This window comes from Cherax quadricarinatus, chromosome 13, assembly GCF_038502225.1.
Source record: "Cherax quadricarinatus isolate ZL_2023a chromosome 13, ASM3850222v1, whole genome shotgun sequence".
Lineage (NCBI taxonomy): Eukaryota > Metazoa > Arthropoda > Malacostraca > Decapoda > Parastacidae > Cherax > Cherax quadricarinatus.
The window spans coordinates 13850125-13872624 of NC_091304.1; the positions used below are offsets into that span (position 1 = coordinate 13850125).

The 22500-nt window shown below is 41.6% G+C and overlaps 1 protein-coding gene across 1 annotated transcript in view; it reads right to left on the reverse strand.

Annotated features, from left to right (window-relative positions):
- The window catches only part of LOC128688486 (uncharacterized), a 58768-nt gene that overhangs the window by 6434 nt on the left and 29834 nt on the right, over positions 1 to 22500 (reverse strand). Inside the window, exons 7-12 of the mRNA XM_070084537.1 lie at positions 22377 to 22500; positions 17364 to 17522; positions 16875 to 16975; positions 16023 to 16124; positions 1588 to 1719; positions 1055 to 1202 (exon numbers count right to left, since the gene is read on the reverse strand). The exon at positions 22377 to 22500 is cut by the window's right edge and continues 64 nt beyond it. Coding sequence (XP_069940638.1) covers positions 1055 to 1202; positions 1588 to 1719; positions 16023 to 16124; positions 16875 to 16975; positions 17364 to 17522; positions 22377 to 22500 — 766 coding nt within the window. The remainder of the gene's footprint in view (positions 1 to 1054; positions 1203 to 1587; positions 1720 to 16022; positions 16125 to 16874; positions 16976 to 17363; positions 17523 to 22376) is intronic.

Sequence of the window (22500 nt, forward strand, 5' to 3'; positions counted from 1 at the left end):
ATGTGATGCTAGGTGATGAAGACGATAGGTAATACGCCACCCTTGAGGGCTCAAGACACGCTTACTTTACTCCTCAATATATTAACACACTGCTTGACATTTTGCGTCACTGGTGCACACCTGCGTCCTAACTCGTGGCAGCGATAAACACCTGACGTGTGGCAGCAGCAGCAAACACCTGCAAGGCGTCGTCATTAATTTCGCATAAGCTACACATTCAGTCAACTTTTCAATAAGTGGACAGGTTAAGAGGTAAACACGTAAAGAGATACGCCGCTTCATCATCTGGTAGTTAGTGTGTGGAGCGGCTGGTGCCTCCATACTCACGGCAATACCATTAATTTCCTACGTGTGAAATGCAGACAGATTTTTTTTTTGTGCGTGTGTTGGCATAGAGTTAAGGCCAGGCGAAACACGTATTCCGATCATGTTTGGCAGTGATCTTCTACCGCCTCTCCTCCTCTTCCTCCACCTCCCCTCATCTTCCCCTCCCCCTCTTCCCTTTCTCCTCGTCACTCCCTCTCCCCTCGTTCCTATTTTTCTCCCCTTCCCCGTCTGCCTACCTCTATCATCTTCCTTGCCATTCCTTTATATGTACCCGACTCTCTGTTGCTACAGCAACACCTGTGTTAGTAGACACTAGTGTCTACAGCAGCACCTGTGTTAGTAGACACTAGCGTCTACAGCAACACCTGTATTAGTAGACACCAACGTGTAGACCAGGTGGTGACAGACGGCTCCCATTCCCCATGCGCTTCATCTCCCCCACACGTTTAGTGCTTCCCCATAAATATAATAATTATAGCCACATACTTCTGGATTGATGGGCGATCTGAGAGAGTGATCCCCGTGCTGCATAACCCCAGCCCCTCCACCTAGATACAACCTCTTCATTAACCTTTAGTTACATATATACTTTTTCAACGACTGTTAAGAATAAAATGCCCTAAAATAAGGATTTAAATTACCCATCAGTGTGTCAACGCTGAGATATACACACCACCTGGGTGTATATACACTGATATACACCTGCAAGTACCCTCCACCTCCTCACCTGCTTCAGGAGTTGGGTGAAGAATTCTTCCGTAGGATCGAGCCCGTAGGAAGTAAAGTTGATCCTGAGGGAGGAGTAAGCCTCGCGATGCAGCAGGAGGGCGCAGCGCACCGCACCCACCTGCAGGAGGCCTCTCATGTCCACGCTCCTGACGAAGGAGTCATATTAAATTGTAATCAGTTAGTCCGTTAAGGTGACTATCTACTGCACTATTGGGTCATTAAGGCTACAATCCCCTTTTACACCAAACAATTAACAATAATTTGATTGTCTAAATAAATCAACTCTATAAAGATAAATGTAAATATTACTACCAATAAATAAAACATCAATAACTTACTGCAATACTAACAATAAAAACTTACTGCTACTGTGAGTATCACTAAATACAGTAAAGGCTTCCTCTGGAGCTGTGTCGTGTCTTCAGTACTCTTACACTCGTAAGCTGAAGTACTGAAGGCACGATCCTCAGTCAGGCAATAAACACGTTACCTAAATATAATTTTTTTATAGTAGTACAGAATGTGTCTCACCCGTCATTACTGGTGTATCCGGTGAGGAACTTGTGGTGGGTGTCGTCCACCAGGTTATCCGTCTCTTGCTGCGTCCTCTGCAGGTTGTTGGTGCTGCCGTCGTCAGTCACCAGCAGGGGACCCACTACTCTTCTGCAGATACAAGTCAGTTATGTCTCCAAGTTCGTACACCCACAGACTTTGCAAAAGCATTTGACAAATGCGATCATGGCGTAATAGCCCATAAAATACGTGCTAAAGGAATAACTGGGAAAGTGGGGAGATGGATCTTCAACTTCCTAACAAATCGAACACAAAGAGTAGTGGTAAACAGAGTTAAATCGGAGGCTGCCATAGTGAAGAGCTCTGTTCCACAAGGCACAGTACTCGCCCCCATCTTATTCCTTATCCTCATATCAGACATAAACAGAGATATACACCACAGCACCGTATCATCCTTTGCGGATGATACTAGGATCTGCATGAGGCTGTCATCTGCTGAAGACGCGGTTAACCTCCAAGAAGATATAAATAAAGTTTTCCAGTGGGCAACGGTAAACAATATGATGTTCAATGAGGACAAATTCCAACTACTCCGTTATGGAAAACTGGAGGAGATAATAACTAGAACAGAGTATACTACTGACTCCGGCCATACAATAGAGCGGAAAAATAATGTAAGGGACCTGGGAGTAGTAAAGTCTGAGGATCTCACTTTCAAGGATCACAACAGTGCCACGATCGCACTTGCAAAGAAAATGATAGGATGGATAATGAGAACTTTCAAAACGAGAGATGCCAAGCCCATGATGATCCTTTTCAAATCACTTGTTCTCTCTAGGCTGGAATACTGCTGTACATTAACATCTCCATTCAAAGCAGGTGAAATCGCAGATCTAGAGAGTGTACAGAGATCCTTTACTGCACGTATAAGTTCTGTCAAGCACCTTAACTACTGGGAACGCTTGGAAGCACTTGACTTGTACTCGTTGGAACGCAGGAGGGAGAGATATATCATAATCTACACTTGGAAAATCTTGGAAGGAATGGTCCCAAATCTGCACACAGAAATCACTCCCTACGAAAGTAAAAGACTGGGCAGGCGATGCAAAATGCCCCCAATAAAAAGTAGGGGCGCCATTGGTACACTAAGAGAAAACACCATAAGTGTCGGGGGCCCAAAACTGTTCAACAGCCTCCCATCAAGCATTAGGGGAATTACCAATAAACCCCTGGCTGCCTTCAAGAGAGAGCTGGACAGATACCTAAAGTCAGTGCCGGATCAGCCGGGCTGTGGCTCGTACGTTGGACTGCGTGCGGCCAGCAGTAACAGCCTAGTTGATCAGGCCCTGATCCATCGGGAGGCCTGGTCATGGACCGGGCCGCGGGGGCGTTGATCCCCGGAATAACCTCCAGGTAACCCAGCCCCCCCCCCACATCCTACACCAGGCACGCCAGAAACGTCCATCTTGATCCACCAGTAGATTGCAGAGTCAAGTTTAGTAGTTCACTGGATAACTAATGGGAGATACAGATTATAAAGAGTTAAAAGACGAAGTGCAGTTGCTGAATATAACCTACATCAACACTGAGGCAGTATTCAGCACCTTAAAAATTACCTTCTCAGATCTCCATTATTTCCAATATAAAATTGACCTCTGAGTTAGACTAACAAGAACCTGCTAGACAGGCTTTCCGACATGTTGAATAGTTGCAAAATGTTATTCATCAATGCTACATTATGTAAAAACATTTATGTGTTTATCATCTGGTGTAAACATTGTCAGTGATGACACTGCATGTAAGAAAATAGCCTCAGTGATAAATACGAACATATCTACAACAGGGAATGAAAGTTTGACTCGGCAATACGACATTCAAATTAAATTCTGAGCCTCATCAAGGTACATTCAGATCTTACTTGCTGAAAAAAATATGTCGTGTGTGTGAGAGTTTGTGCTGGGGGAACCTACCAATGTGATGCGCAGGATAATTTTCAGTATTAAAAAAATAATGTACGAAATCAATGTGTCCGGTGATCACCTGATACCTGACGAGCCTAGCACCCAGCACCCAGGAAATGGATGTCTGTGACGGTGGATCCCACAGGGATCCTATTTCACTCAAGTCTGACCGTACTCCCCCTACACTCGTTTATCTGGAGTTTATCTGGAGAGAGTTCTGGGGGTCAACGCCCCCGCGGCCCGGTCTGTGACCAGGCCTCCTTAGGTCAGTGTCCCAGGATGCGACCCACACCAGTCGACTAACACCCAGGTACCCATTTTACTGATGGGGAACATAGACAACAGGTGGAAAGAAACACGTCCAATTTTTCTACTCTGGCTGGGAATCGAACCCAGGCCCTCACCGTGTGAAGCGAGAGCGTTAACCACCAGGCCACCAGAGCTCACAGCACTGACACCCGTGCTCACAGCACTTACACTCGTGCTCACAGCACTTACACCGGTGCTCACAGCACTTACACCGGTGCTCACAGCACTTACACCGGTGCTCACAGCACTTACACCTATGCTCACAGCACTTAAACCCGTGATCACCCCTGTCTCGCACCACATTATTATTATTATTACTTACTACCTTCATGATTAAGAATAAAAAGCCACAATACTGTCGGACATAAACGTCGTCAAAAGTTTCTTTCTGGTTTGTGCGGGATATTTGTGTATACTTCTCGATTGCTTCTCTTCGTGCGTCCAGTTTATCAGCAAATTAAAAATCCATGTGACGGATGATGAGCTCATTCAGCAGATAAACCTACACCAAATATTAATCTCCTTGGAGATTACAAACCCCTGCATGCAAAATGGTAGATGATGCACATGAATATTATAGAAATAGTGGAGGGAAGTACTGTGTTTTCCGGCATATAAGGCGCACAGGCATATAAGGCGCACGAGCATATAAGGCGCACAGGCATATAAGATGATAAGATGATGTTTGCAAGCAGTTGTAACGTAACGTTACTAAAAAACCGCTACAACGTAACACAAAGCCTCCCCTTGACCCTGACCTTGATCATATAAGGCCCAGGATGATCTTCAAAAAATTCTTGTGAGGAAAAAAGGCGCGCCTTATATGCCGGAAAATACGGTACTCCAATCACATACCAGGGAACTAACACATTACAGAAAATTAAAATACGCAAGATCTGATCGCAATCAGGCACAACAATCTCGAGTAAATAAACTCTGATCACAACCTCAGATAATATGATTTTGCTAATTTTTCCCCATAAAATGCAATTGTAGCTTCAGTTTCGATTAAGTGAGGTTATCTATGTATTTGAGATAAAAAAAACGAAGTAAGAAGATTCCTCCAACCTAAATGAGCAACAGTTCATCAGTTTATAACTTAAGAAATATCTAACAATTGGGAATGTTTAGTGAAGTTAATTTCAACAGTCTAAGAACTGACTGGGAAGAAATAAACTTTCCTGGGTTGAACACCTTGAACACTCTTAACCTAAAATAATTTATGGAAAGCTGAATGCAGGAGCATACAAGCTCTGTTTATAATATATTACGCTGAGAAGGACGAAGTAGGTTAGGTTAGGTTGGGTAAGACTTGTCAGGAAACAGAAAAAGAGTTTCTTGATGCGGAGGGTCTTAGTCATACGATGACCCGCATCTGGAGCTTTTTGGTCATCTGACGGACGCCTTCCGCTGGCTTACCAGTCCACCCCCTTTAAAAACTATGGTTACAATTTATACAGACGCAAAAGGAGATGGAACAAAGAGAGAGAACGTAAAAGACATTACAGAAGAGGATAGAAGAGTTAATGAACTGGTCAAATCACCTCAAATAACACAAGAAACAAAACTTACACAGAGACGCTGCAGATAACACTCTCATACTTAATACAACACTCGCATCACCGACAATAAAAATACAAATATATAAGTTAAGAAAAATCATAAATCATTTTTACAGATGTAAAATTCAAGTCAACCTTTTGTAGTATTTATATTTGTTCAACAGTATCAGTGTATCAGTCAGTGTTCAACAGTAGCAGTCAGTGTTCAACAGTATCAGTGTATCAGTCAGTGTTCAACAGTATCAGTGTATCAGTCAGTGTTCAACAGTATCATTGTATCAGTCAGTGTTCAACAGTATCATTGTATCAGTCAGTGTTCAACAGTATCATTGTATCAGTCAGTGTTCAACACTATCAGTGTATCAGTCAGTGTTCAACAGTATCAGTGTATCAGTCAGTGTTCAACAGTATCAGTCAGTGTTCAGCAGTATCAGTCAGTGTTCAGCAGTATCAGTCAGTGTTCAGCAGTATCAGTCAGTGTTCAGCAGTATCAGTCAGTGTTCAGCAGTATCAGTCAGTGTTCAGCAGTATCAGTCAGTGCTCAGCAGTATCAGTCAGTGTTCAGCAGTATCAATCAGTGTTCAGCAGTATCAGTCAGTGTTCAACAGTATCAGTCAGTGTTCAACAGTATCAGTCAGTGTTCAACAGTATCAGTCAGTGTTTAGCAGTATCAGTCAGTGTTCAGCAGTATCAGTCAGTGTTCAGCAGTATCAGTCAGTGTTCAGCAGTATCAGTCAGTGTTCAGCAGTATCAGTCAGTGTTCAGCAGTATCAGTCAGTGTTCAGCAGTATCAGTCAGTGTTCAGCAGTATCAATCAGTGTTCAGCAGTATCAGTCAGTGTTCAGCAGTATCAGTCAGTGTTCAGCAGTATCAGTCAGTGTTCAGCAGTATCAGTCAGTGTTCAGCAGTATCAGTCAGTGTTCAGCAGTATCAGTCAGTGTTCAGCAGTATCAGTCAGTGTTCAGCAGTATCAGTCAGTGTTCAGCAGTATCAATCAGTGTTCAGCAGTATCAGTCAGTGTTCAACAGTATCAGTCAGTGTTCAACAGTATCAGTCAGTGTTCAACAGTATCAGTCAGTGTTCAATAGTATCAGTCAGTGTTCAGCAGTATCAGTCAGTGTTCAGCAGTATCAGTCAGTGTTCAGCAGTATCAGTCAGTGTTCAACAGTATCAGTCAGTGTTCAGCAGTATCAGTCAGTGTTCAGCAGTATCAGTCAGTGTTCAGCAGTATCAGTCAGTGTTCAACAGTATCAGTCAGTGTTCAACAGTAGCAGTCAGTGTTCAACAGTAGCAGTCAGTGTTCAACAGTATCAGTCAGTGTTCAACAGTATCAGTCAGTGTGCAACAGTATCAGTCAGTGTTCAACAGTATCAGTCAGTGTTCAACAGTATCAGTCAGTGTTCAGCAGTATCAGTCAGTGTTCAGCAGTATCAGTCAGTGTTCAGCAGTATCAGTCAGTGTTCAACAGTATCAGTCAGTCTTCAACAGTATCAGTCAGTGTTCAACAGTATCAGTCAGTGTTCAAAAGTATCAGTCAGTGTTCAACAGTAGCAGTCAGTGTTCAACAGTATCAGTCAGTGTTCAGCAGTATCAGTCAGTGTTCAGCAGTATCAGTCAGTGTTCAGCAGTATCAGTCAGTGTTCAGCAGTATCAGTCAGTGTTCAGCAGTATCAGTGTTCAGCAGCATCAATCAGTGTTCAGCAGTATCAGTCAGTGTTCAACAGTATCAGTCAGTGTTCAACAGTATCAGTCAGTGTTCAACAGTATCAGTCAGTGTTTAGCAGTATCAGTCAGTGTTCAGGAGTATCAGTCAGTGTTCAGCAGTATCAGTCAGTGTTCAGCAGTATCAGTCAGTGTTCAGCAGTATCAGTCAGTGTTCAGCAGTATTAATCAGTGTTCAGCAGTATCAGTCAGTGTTCAACAGTATCAGTCAGTGTTCAACAGTATCAGTCAGTGTTCAACAGTATCATTCAGTGTTCAACAGTATCAGTCAGTGTTCAGCAGCATCAGTCAGTGTTCAGCAGTATCAGTCAGTGTTCAGCAGTATCAGTCAGTGTTCAACAGTATCAGTCAGTGTTCAGCAGTATCAGTCAGTGTTCAGCAGTATCAGTCAGTGTTCAACAGTATCAGTCAGTGTTCAATAGTAGCAGTCAGTGTTCAACAGTATCAGTCAGAGTTCAACAGTATCAGTCAGTGTTCAACAGTATCAGTCAGTGTTCAACAGTATCAGTCAGTGTTCAACAGTATCAGTCAGTGTTCAGCAGCATCAGTCAGTGTTCAGCAGTATCAGTCAGTGTTCAGCAGTATCAGTCAGTGTTCAACAGTATCAGTCAGTGTTCAACAGTATCAGTCAGTGTTCAACAGTATCAGTCAGTGTTCAACAGTATCAGTCAGTGTTCAATCAGTCAGTGTTCAGCAGTATCAGTGTTCAGCAGCATCAATCAGTGTTCAGCAGTATCAGTCAGTGTTCAACAGTATCAGTCAGTGTTCAACAGTATCAGTCAGTGTTCAACAGTATCAGTCAGTGTTCAGTGTTCAGTATCAGTCAGTGTTCAGCAGTATCAGTCAGTGTTCAAGCAGTATCAGTCAGTGTTCAAGCAGTATCAGTCAGTGTTCAACAGTATCAGTCAGTGTTCAACAGTATCAGTCAGTGTTCAACAGTAGTATCAGTCAGTGTTCAGTGTTCAGCAGTATCAGTCAGTGTTGTTCAGTGTTCAACAGTATCAGTCAGTGTTCAACAGTAGTATCAGTCAGTGTTCAACAGTATCAGTCAGTGTTCAATAGTAGCAGTCAGTGTTCAACAGTATCAGTCAGAGTTCAACAGTATCAGTCAGTGTTCAGTGTTCAACAGTATCAGTCAGTGTTCAGTCAGTATCAGTCAGAGTTCAACAGTATCAGTCAGTGTTCAACAGTATCAGTCAGTGTTCAACAGTATCAGTCAGTGTTCAACAGTATCAGTCAGTGTTCAGCAGCATCAGTCAGTGTTCAGCAGTATCAGTCAGTGTTCAGCAGTATCAGTCAGTGTTCAACAGTATCAGTCAGTGTTCAACAGTATCAGTCAGTGTTCAACAGTATCAGTCAGTGTTCAACAGTATCAGTCAGTGTTCAACAGTAGCAGTCAGTGTTCAACAGTATCAGTCAGTGTTCAGCAGTATCAGTCAGTGTTCAACAGTAGCAGTCAGTGTTCAACAGTATCAGTCAGTGTTCAGCAGTATCAGTCAGTGTTCAGCAGTATCAGTCAGTGTTCAGCAGTATCAGTCAGTGTTCAGCAGTATCAGTCAGTGTTCAGCAGTATCAGTGTTCAACAGTATCAGTCAGTGTTCAGCAGTATCAGCCAGTGTTCAGCAGTATCAGTCAGTGTTCAACAGTATCAGTCAGTGTTCAGCAGTATCAGTCAGTGTTCAACAGTATCAGTCAGTGTTCAACAGTAGCAGTCAGTGTTCAACAGTATCAGTCAGTGTTCAACAGTATCAGTCTTTGTTCAACAGTATCAGTCAGTGTTCAACAGTAGCAGTCAGTGTTCAACAGTATCAGTCAGTGTTCAACAGTATCAGTCAGTGTTCAACAGTAGCAGTCAGTGTTCAACAGTAGCAGTCAGTGTTCAACAGTCAGTCAGTGTTCAACAGTCAGTCAGTGTGTATCAGTCAACAGTATCAGTCAGTGTTCAACAGTATCAGTCAGTGTTCAACAGTATCAGTCAGTGTTCAGTAGCAGTCAGTATAGCAGTCAGTGTTCAGCAGTATCAGTCAGTGTTCAACAGTATCAGTCAGTGTTCAATAGTAGCAGTCAGTGTTCAGCAGTATCAGTCAGTGTTCAACAGTATCAGTCAGTGTTCAACAGTATCAGTCAGTGTTCAACAGTATCAGTCAGTGTTTAGCAGTATCAGTCAGTGTTCAGCAGTATCAGTCAGTGTTCAGCAGTATCAGTCAGTGTTCAGCAGTATCAGTCAGTGTTCAGCAGTATCAGTCAGTGTTCAGCAGTATCAATCAGTGTTCAGCAGTATCAGTCAGTGTTCAACAGTATCAGTCAGTGTTCAACAGTATTAGTCAGTGTTCAACAGTATCAGTCAGTGTTCAACAGTATCAGTCAGTGTTCAGCAGTATCAGTCAGTGTTCAGCAGTATCAGTCAGTGTTCAGCAGTATCAGTCAGTGTTCAACAGTATCAGTCAGTGTTCAGCAGTATCAGTCAGTGTTCAGCAGTATCAGTCAGTGTTCAGCAGTATCAGTCAGTGTTCAACAGTATCAGTCAGTGTTCAGCAGTATCAGTCAGTGTTCAACAGTATCAGTCAGTGTTCAACAGTAGCAGTCAGTGTTCAACAGTATCAATCAGTGTTCAACAGTATCAGTCAGTGTACAACAGTATCAGTCAGTGTTCAACAGTAGCAGTCAGTGTTCAACAGTATCAGTCAGTGTTCAACAGTATCAGTCAGTGTTCAACAGTAGCAGTCAGTGTTCAACAGTAGCAGTCAGTGTTCAACAGTAGCAGTCAGTGTTCCGCAGTATCAGTCAGTGTTCAACAGTATCAGTCAGTGTTCAACAGCATCAGTCAGTGTTCAACAGTATCAGTCAGTGTTCAACAGTAGCAGTCAGTGTTCAACAGTAGCAGTCAGTGTTCAGCAGTATCAGTCAGTGTTCAACAGTATCAGTCAGTGTTCAATAGTAGCAGTCAGTGTTCAGCAGTATCAGTCAGTGTTCAACAGTATCAGTCAGTGTTCAACAGTATCAGTCAGTGTTCAACAGTATCAGTCAGTGTTCAACAGTATCAGTCAGTGTTTAGCAGTATCAGTCAGTGTTCAGCAGTATCAGTCAGTGTTCAGCAGTATCAGTCAGTGTTCAGCAGTATCAGTCAGTGTTCAGCAGTATCAGTCAGTGTTCAGCAGTATCAGTCAGTGTTCAACAGTATCAGTCAGTGTTCAACAGTAGCATTCAGTGTTCAACAGTATCAGTCAGTGTTCAACAGTATCAGTCAGTGTTCAACAGTATCAGTCAGTGTTCAGCAGTATCAGTCAGTGTTCAGCAGTATCAGTCAGTGTTCAGCAGTATCAGTCAGTGTTCAACAGTATCAGTCAGTGTTCAGCAGTATCAGACAGTGTTCAGCAGTATCAGTCAGTGTTCAGCAGTATCAGTCAGTGTTCAGCAGTATCAGTCAGTGTTCAGCAGTATCAGTCAGTGTTCAGCAGTATCAATCAGTGTTCAGCAGCATCAATCAATGTTCAGCAGTATCAGTCAGTGTTCAACAGTATCAGTCAGTGTTCAACAGTACCAGTCAGTGTTCAACAGTATCAGTCAGTGTTTAGCAGTATCAGTCAGTGTTTAGCAGTATCAGTCAGTGTTCAGCAGTATCAGTCAGTGTTCAGCGGTATCAGTCAGTGTTCAGCAGTATCAGTCAGTGTTCAGCAGTATCAATCAGTGTTCAGCAGTATCAGTCAGTGTTCAACAGTATCAGTCAGTGTTCAACAGTATCAGTCAGTGTTCAGCAGTATCAGTCAGTGTTCAACAGTATCAGTCAGTGTTCAGCAGTATCAGTCAGTGTTCAACAGTATCAGTCAGTGTTCAGCAGTATCAGTCAGTGTTCAGCAGTATCAGTCAGTGTTCAGCAGTATCAGTCAGTGTTCAACAGTATCAGTCAGTGTTCAACAGTAGCAGTCAGTGTTCAACAGTATCAGTCAGTGTTCAACAGTATCAGTCAGTGTTCAACAGTATCAGTCAGTGTTCAACAGTATCAGTCAGTGTTCAACAGTATCAGTCAGTGTTCAGCAGTATCAGTCAGTGTTTAACAGTATCAGTCAGTGTTCAACAGTATCAGTCAGTGTTCAACAGTATCAGTCAGTGTTCAGCAGTATCAGTCAGTGTTCAACAGTATCAGTCAGTGTTCAACAGTATCAGTCAGTGTTCAACAGTATCAGTCAGTGTTCAACAGTATCAGTCAGTGTTCAACAGTTCAATCAACACCATGAGACTGTAAGACCCAGATAATTTTTTCGGTTAACTCTGTCTATCCTACAAATTATACAAGTGACGTCACCACAGGTCCTCCAGACTCCAAAAATAGGAACAGACAACAACAACACTGCACAAATAATACGCACATAGAGAAACTTACGACGACGCTTTGGTCCGACTTGGACCATTTACACAGTCACACTATGTGTGACTTTGTAACTGGTCCAAGTCGGACCGAAATGTCGTCCATTTATAAAGTCACGCTATGTGTGACTTTGTAACTGGTCCAAGTCGGACCGAAATGTCATCCATTTACAAAGTCACACTATGTGTGACTGTAACTGGTCCAAGTCGGACCGAAATGTGGTCATAAACTTCTCTTTTCTATGTGCGGGTTATTTATGTATTGTTCCAGTCAAGGTATTGTGCCTTTTTGTTCTTTAGACACTGCCTATGTACGCAGCACCTGGACTCAAATTTGGTATCTGTAAAGGAATGTCAATTACAATTAGCACAGGAATTCGGTATTCTCTGGAGAAGCTTAGATTCGTGTGAAATTCCAGAGGCCTCATAAAATGTAGAGGTTAGAGGAGTTGGAGGCAGCAGATTTATGGCACTAACCTCACACATAACAATAGTCTGGAAACAGTTTCAGAATGAAGATACCCAAATGTTGCACCAGTGTCTCATTTATCAAGTTGTCGGTTTTTCAAAATCATTTATTCAGACTTTGATAAAATGCTGAGACACCATGAAGAACACAAAAGTAGTTATAGTTTACATAGGACTTACCATACGTCCCGTTTTGACCGAGACTGTCCCGGTTTGAAAGTCCTCTCCAGAAGTCCCGGGACAGTTTGTTCTTTTCTCCCGGAAGGAAATATCCCAAAAATAAAAAAAATAGAAGATAAAAGAAAATATGAAAAAATTAAATTTCAATCAATCTGCTATTCTGCGCAGATCTGCGCTTGTAGTATTCTCCTCAACCGACAACTGACGGGGATAAACTGCTTGATGAAGCAGTGCTTGTAGCAGTGGTTGCCAAGATATTTTCTTCTTCAAGCTGCTGCTACATGACACGGCTGAGGTCAGCCGTGTCATGGAGTATGTCTACCAGGCACTTGTGCTCCTCTTGAGAGGTTATTCTCCCTGATGAACAATGTATGGTTTCAGGAAAGAGGCAGAATGACTAAATTTACAGTAAATGAGTTAATGTACTTCAAAATAAACACTCCAACAGCGAATGTTATGAGAAAATAGAGAATAAGAAATCATTACTAAGAATGGTTTTCCAAAGTGTAATTCCATACTTTATGCTCTTTGTTCTTTATCATTCTGTTGTCCTTGAGTAACTGCTACATTTTAGCCCTTATTTGTTTACTTTAAAGAAAATATGCCTACTTTATATTTCATATATATTTCTTTCTTTTCAAAAGAAATTATGGTAAGCCAAAGTTTACACCATATAGTGATAGTCCATAAAATGAGATCAACAGGAACAACAGGAAAAAAATAGGGACATGGATATTCAAATTTCCGACAAACAGAACAAAGTGGTAGTAAACAAAACAAAACAGTCTTAGCAAAATAAACAGTTGAAAACTCTCAAAACACGCTCCTACCACCATTGTTTCTCATCCTCACAGTAGAGACAAACACACCAGCCTCAGCTCCCTGTCATTCTCTGAGGGCGATGCCAAAACAAGTATGAAATATCGCCTCAGTAGATGCCAAAACAAGTATGAAATATCGCCTCAGTAGATGCCCAAACAAGTATGAAATATCGCCTCAGTAGATGCCCAAACAAGTATGAAATATCGCCTCAGTAGATGCCCAAACAAGTATGAAATATCGCCTCAGTAGATGCCCAAACAAGTATGAAATATCGCCTCAGTAGAGAAGATATAGAAAAAATTGTTCAGATATGAAACAAATGTTCCTTAGGCAAATGAAAGTAACAGGATGTTGAGGGGTGATATATTTCAGCTTCTTGCACAATGAACGAGTGAAATACCCAAAACGAATACAAACTACAGACAGCAGACGGGTCATCTAATTGCTGAAAAATGCACAGAGAATTGTTTACTGGCCGCATTGAGTTGAGAGTTTAAATAATTATTAATAATTCATGTAAAGCGCTAAACTCATTTGCGTCAATCAGCTTAAGACGTGGTGGATGCTTGATCCTCCGTCTCCTGAGCGCCAGACACACGCTTCCTATTTGTACTTAACTAGATTTAAGAGTTTAAAATAGCAGTAATGCCTCAGAGTACATGTACTTGGAATGTACTCTCTGGAACAAAACTGAGATATCTAAGAATATGCACTTGCAATATATTGGAGATCAGATCTCAAACCCACACACTTTATAACAACTTAATGGAATGAGATAAAAAAAAATAATTTAGAAAAAACTGAGGATGAGATGGCCATATTGAGAAACACTATGTCAACATCCGTAGCCGAAGACCACTCAACCTGCTTCCAGCAGACACCAGAAATATTGCCATAACAAATATAAGTCTTATATTTGGGTATTATCCCAGCTGTAATGGTTGTGTGGGCCAGCGGGCTACTAGCATCAACAGTCTAGTTGAGCAGGCACTCAGCAAGAGGGATGCCTGGCCAAAGATCGGGTTAAAAAAAGGATTTAAAAAAGTGGTAATGCTTTATTTACAGTGAACGAAGTCAGAGTATTTTTCCCGGAATAATTTGTAATATACCACTGTGGACAATATACCATTTTCTCCACGGTGGTATATTACAAACAATTCTGGAAAAATACTCTAACTTTGCTCACTGTAAATAAAGTATTACCACTGTTTATGCGGGTTTAACCTAACTCATCTGCACAAATAACTCATCATTAAGTCTGTGACTAGATACAAACATGTAAATAGTTCTTTATTATTGTAACTTGTTCAGCTGCAGTCCCTGGACCCATGGTGTACCTTTGTAATGTTCAGTTACAGTCCCTGGACCCATGGTGTACCTTTGTAATGTTCAGCTACAGTCCCTGGACCCATGGTGTACCTCTGTAATGTTCAGCTACAGTCCCTGGACCCATGGTGTACCTTTGTAATGTTCAGCTACAGTCCCTGGACCCATGGTGTACCTCTGTAATGTTCAGCTACAGTCCCTGGACCCATGGTGTACCTTTGTAATGTTCAGCTACAGTCCCTGGACCCATGGTGTACCTCTGTAATGTTCAGCTACAGTCCCTGGACCCATGGTGTACCTCTGTAATGTTCAGCTACAGTCCCTGGACCCATGGTGTACCTCTGTAATGTTCAGCTACAGTCCCTGAACGCATGGTCTACCTCTGTAATGTTCAGCTACAGTCCCTGGACCCATGGTGTATCTTTGTAATGTTCAGCTACAGTCCCTGGACCCATGGTGTACCTCTGTAATGTTCAGCTACAGTCCCTGGACCCATGGTATACCTCTGTAATGTTCAGCTACAGTCCCTGGACCCATGGTGCACCTCTGTAATGTTCAGCTACAGTCTCTAGACCCATGGTGTACCTCTGTAATGTTCAGCTACAGTCCCTGGACCCATGGTATACCTCTGTAATGTTCAGCTACAGTCCCTGGACCCATGGTGTACCTCTGTAATGTTCAACTACAGTCCCTGGACCCTGGTGTACCTTTGTAATGTTCAGCTACAGTCCCTGGACCCTGGTGTACCTTTGTAATGTTCAGCTACATTCCCTGGACCCATGGTGTACCTTTGTAATGTTCAACTACAGTCCCTGGACCCATGGTGTACCTCTGTAATGTTCAACTACATTCCCTGGACCCATGGTGTACCTTTGTAATGTTCAGCTTCAGTCCCTAGACCCATGGTGTACCTTTGTAATGTTCAGCTACAGTCCCTGGACCCATGGTATACCTCTGTAATGTTCAGCTACAGTCCCTGGACCCATGGTGTACCTTTGTAATGTTCAGCTACAGTCCCTGGACCCATGGTGTACCTTTGTAATGTTCAGCTACAGTCCCTGGACCCATGGTGTACCTTTGTAATGTTCAGCTACAGTCCCTGGACCCATGGTGTACCTCTGTAATGTTCAGCTACAGTCCCTGGATCCATGGTGTATCTCTGTAATGTTCAGCTACAGTCTCTGGACCCATGGTGTACCTTTGTAATGTTCAACTACAGTCCCTGGACCCATGGTATACCTTTGTAATGTTCAGCTACAGTCTCTGGACCCATGGTGTACCTTTGTAATGTTCAGCTACAGTCCCTGGACCCATGGTGTACCTCTGTAATGTTCAACTACAGTCCCTGGACCCATGGTGTACCTTTGTAATGTTCAGCTACAGTCCCTGGACCCATGGTGTACTTTGTAATGTTCAGCTACAGTCCCTTGGACCCATGGTGTACCTCTGTAATGTTCAGCTACATTCCCTGGACCCATGGTGTACCTCTGTAATGTTCAGCTACATTCCCTGGACCCATGGTGTACCTCTGTAATGTTCAGCTACAGTCCCTGGACCCATGGTGTACCTCTGTAATCTTTTAACTACCGCCCACAGGATGGGTATGGGGTGGATAATAAAAATATTAAACTAAAGTCGAGTTGGTAGGATAGAAAAGCCATCGAAATCGTAAACAGGCATATCACAGGTGTACCACCAACAAGGTGACTTGTACTCTTCCGTAGCCCCACTGACTGACCTCCTGGTGGCTATGAGGTGCTGTAGGAGGTCGGGGTGGGTAAGGTGGGCGTTGGCCTCCAGTAGGAAGAGGTAGTCAAGGTTCTCCTTCCTCACCAACTTCCTGAAAAAACAATGAAAAAACACTAACGCAGTAGAATGGGATTTTTACTGACAAACTAAAAAGTGTACACAAGATATTAGCTTCAAGCTGCCTCACCTCACTCGTCGCCTCACTACTGTGCCTTTATTCGTATATACGCTCACCCTCTCTCCTCAGGTAGATCTTTTTGCCACTTAATAAAGCACACCGTGTGGAAGAAACGTTGTCAGTAAGGGATTATATACTTTATTTGTCTGTTATTTCTTCGTGCAAGATGGTGTCAAGGTTACTTAGGGTCATAAACACGTCATGGGGATTATTAAGGAAGCAGTCTCCATTGACCAGCAGATATACCTTTAGCACTCAGCTGGTAGCGCACTCAGTGTCCGGGGGAGCATACCGAGTGTCCGTAGTTCGATTCCCGGCAACACTGGGTATGTTTCCTTACGCCTCCTACCCCTGTTCACTTAGCAGTAAGTAGGTATCATGGCGTTAGTCGACTGGTGTGGGTGGCATCCTGGGGGTGGTAGAATAACTGAGATAGAGCTAGGCTTTGAAATGAGCTGAGGTAAGATAACAGCTCTTATCCTGTAAAATTTATGTGCAAAATAAATGAGATACACCTCTGAGATATACACACTTATTTAGTGTATACCATACAACCATAAGATAAGAAGTAAGCAAATGACAAAAAATAGAGTAAAACAATGAGAGTGATAGAGACAGAGACAGAGAGGGAGAGTGAGAGAGAATGAATACGAATCAACTTACCAGATGAGGTGACGAGCGTCAGTCAAGGTAGTGTTCTGCTGAGGTGTCAGGAGGACAACTTCCAGGTACTGCTCTACCACGACCTCCAAGAATTCCTCCACCTGCCAGACAGTAGTTGTAGTGATTTATATGTATATATAAGAAAATTTTACCCACTTTGTGACAATTAACTATCAAAACATTCTCCAGAAATAGGAAAATGGTTGGCAAGGAATATAAGAACTGCCAGAGATCTTTCATTCGGCCAAAAGAACATGAAGACGTGAAAATAATCAAAGGTCTTAGTTGTAAGCAATGCATCCAGGCAGCATGCAGCCAGTAACCGGAATGAGAAGAGAGTCTTCATTTTTTCTATCATTGTTTCAAATATCTAGATAACACGTGATAGAACTATATCTAAATAAAATAAAGAGTTCTCAGCAAACAGCCTCGGTGTGGACGTTAAAGTCATTTCCCACGTACCTGCCTTGCCCTCTCTCTCTCACGTACCTGCTGAAGGTGCTGGTGAGCCTGCTGGGTGACGTGAATCACCAGGAAGATGCGGTGTTTGGGGTAGGAGAGACGCTTAAGACGACTCAGAAACACCCTTAAGTATGGCACAGGTCGTTCCACCACAACCACCACCATCACCCGCGGCGATTCCATCATCTCAACCACACCAGCAAAATATGTTTCACTATTATTACTATTATTATTATTTTTATTGATGTTGTATATTGTATTGCACTTACTATTGTATATTTGTTGAATGTTTTGTGTCAGATTCATATGAAATTACTATTATACATATAAGTCTTTGGCAACATATGCATCATATTTTAATTAGATTGTATATAAACGTATATGCGAATCAGACATTAACACATGACACAAAACCCTAGTTGACATCCCCGGTGTCCGACTCAACCTGCACAAACACTCAGTGCGCATAAAAGGTCCTAAAATCTGGAATTCACTGCCTGCCAATCGATTCAGAGTTTCTGTTAAAGAAAAACCATCTCATTTCCCTAAAGTAACTGAAATAGCGATAACCTACGTCAAACAAAACTAGCTTCTTCCACTTCTATCCGTGATCTTTTTCCAGTCTTCAAGGACCCCAGGGAAAATAAGTCACTTTGTCTGACTTTGGGGGGAGGGGATTATCTTAGATAATATATACTTGTACGATAATTGTACTTATGTGTATCTGTGCCTAAATAAAGTTACTTACACCTTCAACTCCCATAGAAAATTGGTACCACATCGTGTCCCATTATATTTCTATTCTAAGTATCTTCCCATATCTTCATCATCTCTGTTCGGTCACTCCACAAAACTGAAGATCAGTGAATCAGTTCGAAATACTGTATGATGGCCCGTGGCCTGGTGGCAAAAGCTCTCGCTTCGCAAGGTGAGGGTCTGGGTTTGATTCCCGGCGAGGGAAAAAAACATCGAGCGTTTCTTTACACTGGTTGTCTATGTTCGTCCATCAGTAATAATAGGTACCTGGGTGTTAGTCGACTGGTGTGGGTCGCATCCTGGAACAAAACTGACCTAATTTTCCCGAAATGTTCAGCATAACAAGCGGCTTTCTAGGTAGTAGTATGTCACTGATGTCAGCTAGGTCTGTATACCTTGTACTTGTAGAAATAAAGATGTTATTATATGATATACCTTTGTCAAGAATGGGGACCAGAGCAGGTATAGCACTAGGGGAAAGGAACACAACTTTGTAGTATCCACAGTCAGTGGTTAGGCTTCAAACACATTTTATTGTACAGCAATAAAGTAGTGGAACAGACTGTCTGCCCATGTCAAAGTCTGTTACAGCATGGGCCAGTTGACTTATGTCATCTCTCACCCTAATCTTGCCACCCTCAACACCATTGTTAACGAGGAGCTGATCAAAATATCGACTTGGATGACAGCCAATAAACTTACGCTTAACACTGACAAAACCTACTATATTATGTTTGGTAGCAGAGCAGGAGTTGCGCAAATTAACATTAAGATCGACAACACTCTAATTACCAGACATAATGAGGGCAAATTCCAAGGCCTATACCTTGACAACAACCTGAATTTCAGCACCCATATCCAACACATAACCAAAAAAGTATCCAAAACGGTTGGGATCCTCTCCAAGATACGATACTACGTGCCACAAAATGCCCTTCTCACACTATACCACTCACTTATTTATCCATACCTCACCTATGCTATTTGTGTTTGGGGATCAACTGCAGCAACACACCTAAAGCCAATAATAACCCAACAAAAAGCCGCAGTAAGAATAATCACTAAATTCCATCCCTGGCAACACCCCCCCCCCACTCTTCATAGATCTAAACTTACTCCCTGTTCAGTACATCCACACTTACTACTGTGCAATCTACATCTACAGGACCTTAAATTCCAATATTAACCTTGACCTAAAACTCTTTCTTGATAGTTGTGACAGAACCCACAGGCATAACACCAGACACAAACATCTCTACAACATTCCCCGTGTCCGACTAAACCTTTACAAAAATTCAATGTATGTCAAAGGCCCTAAAATCTGGAACACCCTACCTGAAAACTCTAGAACTGCAGACACATTCATCACCTTCAAAGCTACCATTAGAAAACATCTTATCTCCCTGATACACCCCGTCAACTAACTACACGAATACCACCTGGTGGTTAACACTTACACTCACTCACCCATTTGACCATAAACAGAAATATTAATCTCAATCTTGAAATAATTCAATTCAATTCAATTCAATTCAAAGTTTATTCTCTATAAGGATTACAATGCTGAGTTTACAGAAATTTGGTTATTGTGTGGTTTACATGTAGTAAAATTGTGATTACAGAGTGTACCACTAGAACGCTTAGCATGGCTAGGCATTTCGGGCATACTTAGTTTTATTCTTAATTGTAAAATATTACAAATTATGAGGTAAGTTGGTATTATGGCTAAGTGACTAAATACTAGTTTGTGAGTTTAGCAATGTGAATGCTTTTGTTTTGGCACAGTACATAGTTTCAGTATTGGAGTATCACAGGATTCATTATTTTAAGATTGAGATTAATATTTCTGTTTATGGTCAAATGAGTGAGTGAGTGTAAGTGTGAACCACCAGGTGGTATTCGTGTAGTTAGTTGACAGGGTGTATCAGGGAAATAAGATGTTTTCTAATGGTAGTTTTGAAGGTGATGAATGTGTCTGCAGTTCTAGAGTTCTCAGGTAGGGTATTCCAGATTTTAGGGCCTTTGACATACGTTGAATTTTTGTAAAGGTTTAGTCGGACACGGGGAATGTCGTAGAGATGTTTGTGTCTGGTGTTATGCCTGTGGGTTCTGTCACAACTATCAAAAAAGCGTTTTAGGTCAAGGTTGATATTAGAGTTTAAGGCCCTGTAGATGTAGATTGCACAGTAGTAAGTGTGGATGTACTGAACTGGGAGTAAGTTTAGGTCTATGAAGAGTGGGGGGGTGTGTTGCCAGGGATGGGATTTAGTGATTATTCTTACTGCAGTTTTTTGTTTGGTTATTATTGGCTTTAGGTGTGTTGCTGCAGTTGATCCCCAAGCACAAATAGCACAGGTGAGGTATGGATAAATAAGTGAGTGGTATAGTGTGAGAAGGGCATTTTGCGGCACGTAGTATCGTATCTTGGAGAGGATCCCAACCGTTTTGGATACTTTTTTGGTTATATGCTGGATATGGGTGCTGAAATTCAGGTTGTTGTCAAGGTATAAGCCTAGGAATTTTCCCCCATTATTTCTGGTAATTAGAGTGTTGTCAATCTTAATGTTAATTTGTGCATCTCCTGCTCTGCTACCAAACATAATATAGTAGGTTTTGTCAGTGTTAAGCTTAAGTTTATTGGCTGTCATCCAAGTCGATATTTTAATCAGCTCCTCATTCACAATGGTGAATGAGTTGGCCTGTGATACTCCAATACTGAAACTATGTACGGTGCCAAAACAAAAGCATTCACATTGCTAAACTCACAAACTAGTATTTAGTCACTTAGCCATAATACCAACTTACCTCATAATTTGTAATATTTTAAAATTAAGAATTAAAATAAGTCTAGTCATGCTAGGTGTTCTAGTGGTACACTCTGTAATTATTATTTTACTACATGTAAACCACACAATAACCAAATTCTGTAAACTCAGCATTGTAATCCTTATAGAGAATAAACTTTGAATTGAATTGAATTGATTAATGAATGTAGAGAATAAGAACAGAAAGGGAGGAGAGTGAATTCTTGTATAGCTAACATACATATACCTAATGCTGTGATCTGATCATCTTAATGTAAATAACTCAATTTACCTTATTCCTAGTATATTTCCCTTTATTGTAACTGCTTTTCACATAGTTGAGTTACTTACCTGTTTTAACTTTTAAGGTTTAAATAATAAGTTATTACAAAGACCCCAATGGAAATAATACACTTTGTCTGACTCTTCTTGATTATCCTAGGTAATCTACAAATATACTGCTATGTATGATAATTTATGTAACTGTATTTATGTGTACCTGTACCTGAATAATCTTACTTACTTACTTACCGCATATATGACTGTAGTGAACTGTATGAGAAATTCTTAAGTAACATTTAAGCGTTAGGATTAGTTTGCCCGAAATGTATTGCATACTAGTGACTCTTTTGTTGTATTAGATATAGAATACATTATTTGTACAGTATGAAGAAATAAAAATTGTATTGCAATTTATTTATTTTTATTGTTGTTAGCCATTAAATGGGAGACGTTTTCTTATAATTGTCAATTAAAGAAAACATATTATTTAGGGATAACTTAAACTTTATTACCTTTCCATATGTTTATGGAATGCAGTTAGTAAGTGTATTTAGACACAGGTACACATAAGAACAATTATCATACATAGTGTAAATTACCTAAGATGACCCAAAAAAGTCAGACAAAGTGACAATACTTCGAAATAATGAAAAAAAACTAAATGTAAAGCCATGTTCTCTGTTTCTTAAAATCTAGATTACAGGAGAATATAAATAGGACGAAGTCCATACATAAACACCTTCAGCATTTTGTAACTACGGTAACAACACCTTGTAAAACATATACAGGATCGGCTGCAATTAAATAAGGAAATTTTGTGATGGTAGTGACACGTTAACTTTGAAACAGCCGAGGTGGAGTTGTCATCAGCTACGTGTTAATATTTTGGCTGCTGTAGAAAAAAAACCGCTGAACCCATGTGGGTTATTCAGCGCAAGGAGTGGTAGAGGCTCGAACCTCCGCTTGTTGATCTTCAGATGGACGCGCTACTCTGGCAGCCTGCCAGGCTGAGAGATTGAGACTTGTTATGTATTATATTATGAAGATACCATATTCAGTAACAAGATGAGTGACGCTACCCAGTAAACCCGCCCCTTGCCCCACGGGGCAAAATCATTCATGTGAGTTTGCTTATTCTATTTATCAGCTTTTGTTTATACTTCTGTGTTCGGATATACATTATGTAACATAGACTTACCGTGATGTTGGCGAGTTTCCGGGGCTCGTCCAGACATTGAGGACATGAGAGCTTGAGACCCACCTCCCTGGCCATCATGTTGTGCAGGTGGAGTGGAGGCGCCCCTGAGGTCGAGTATACCAAG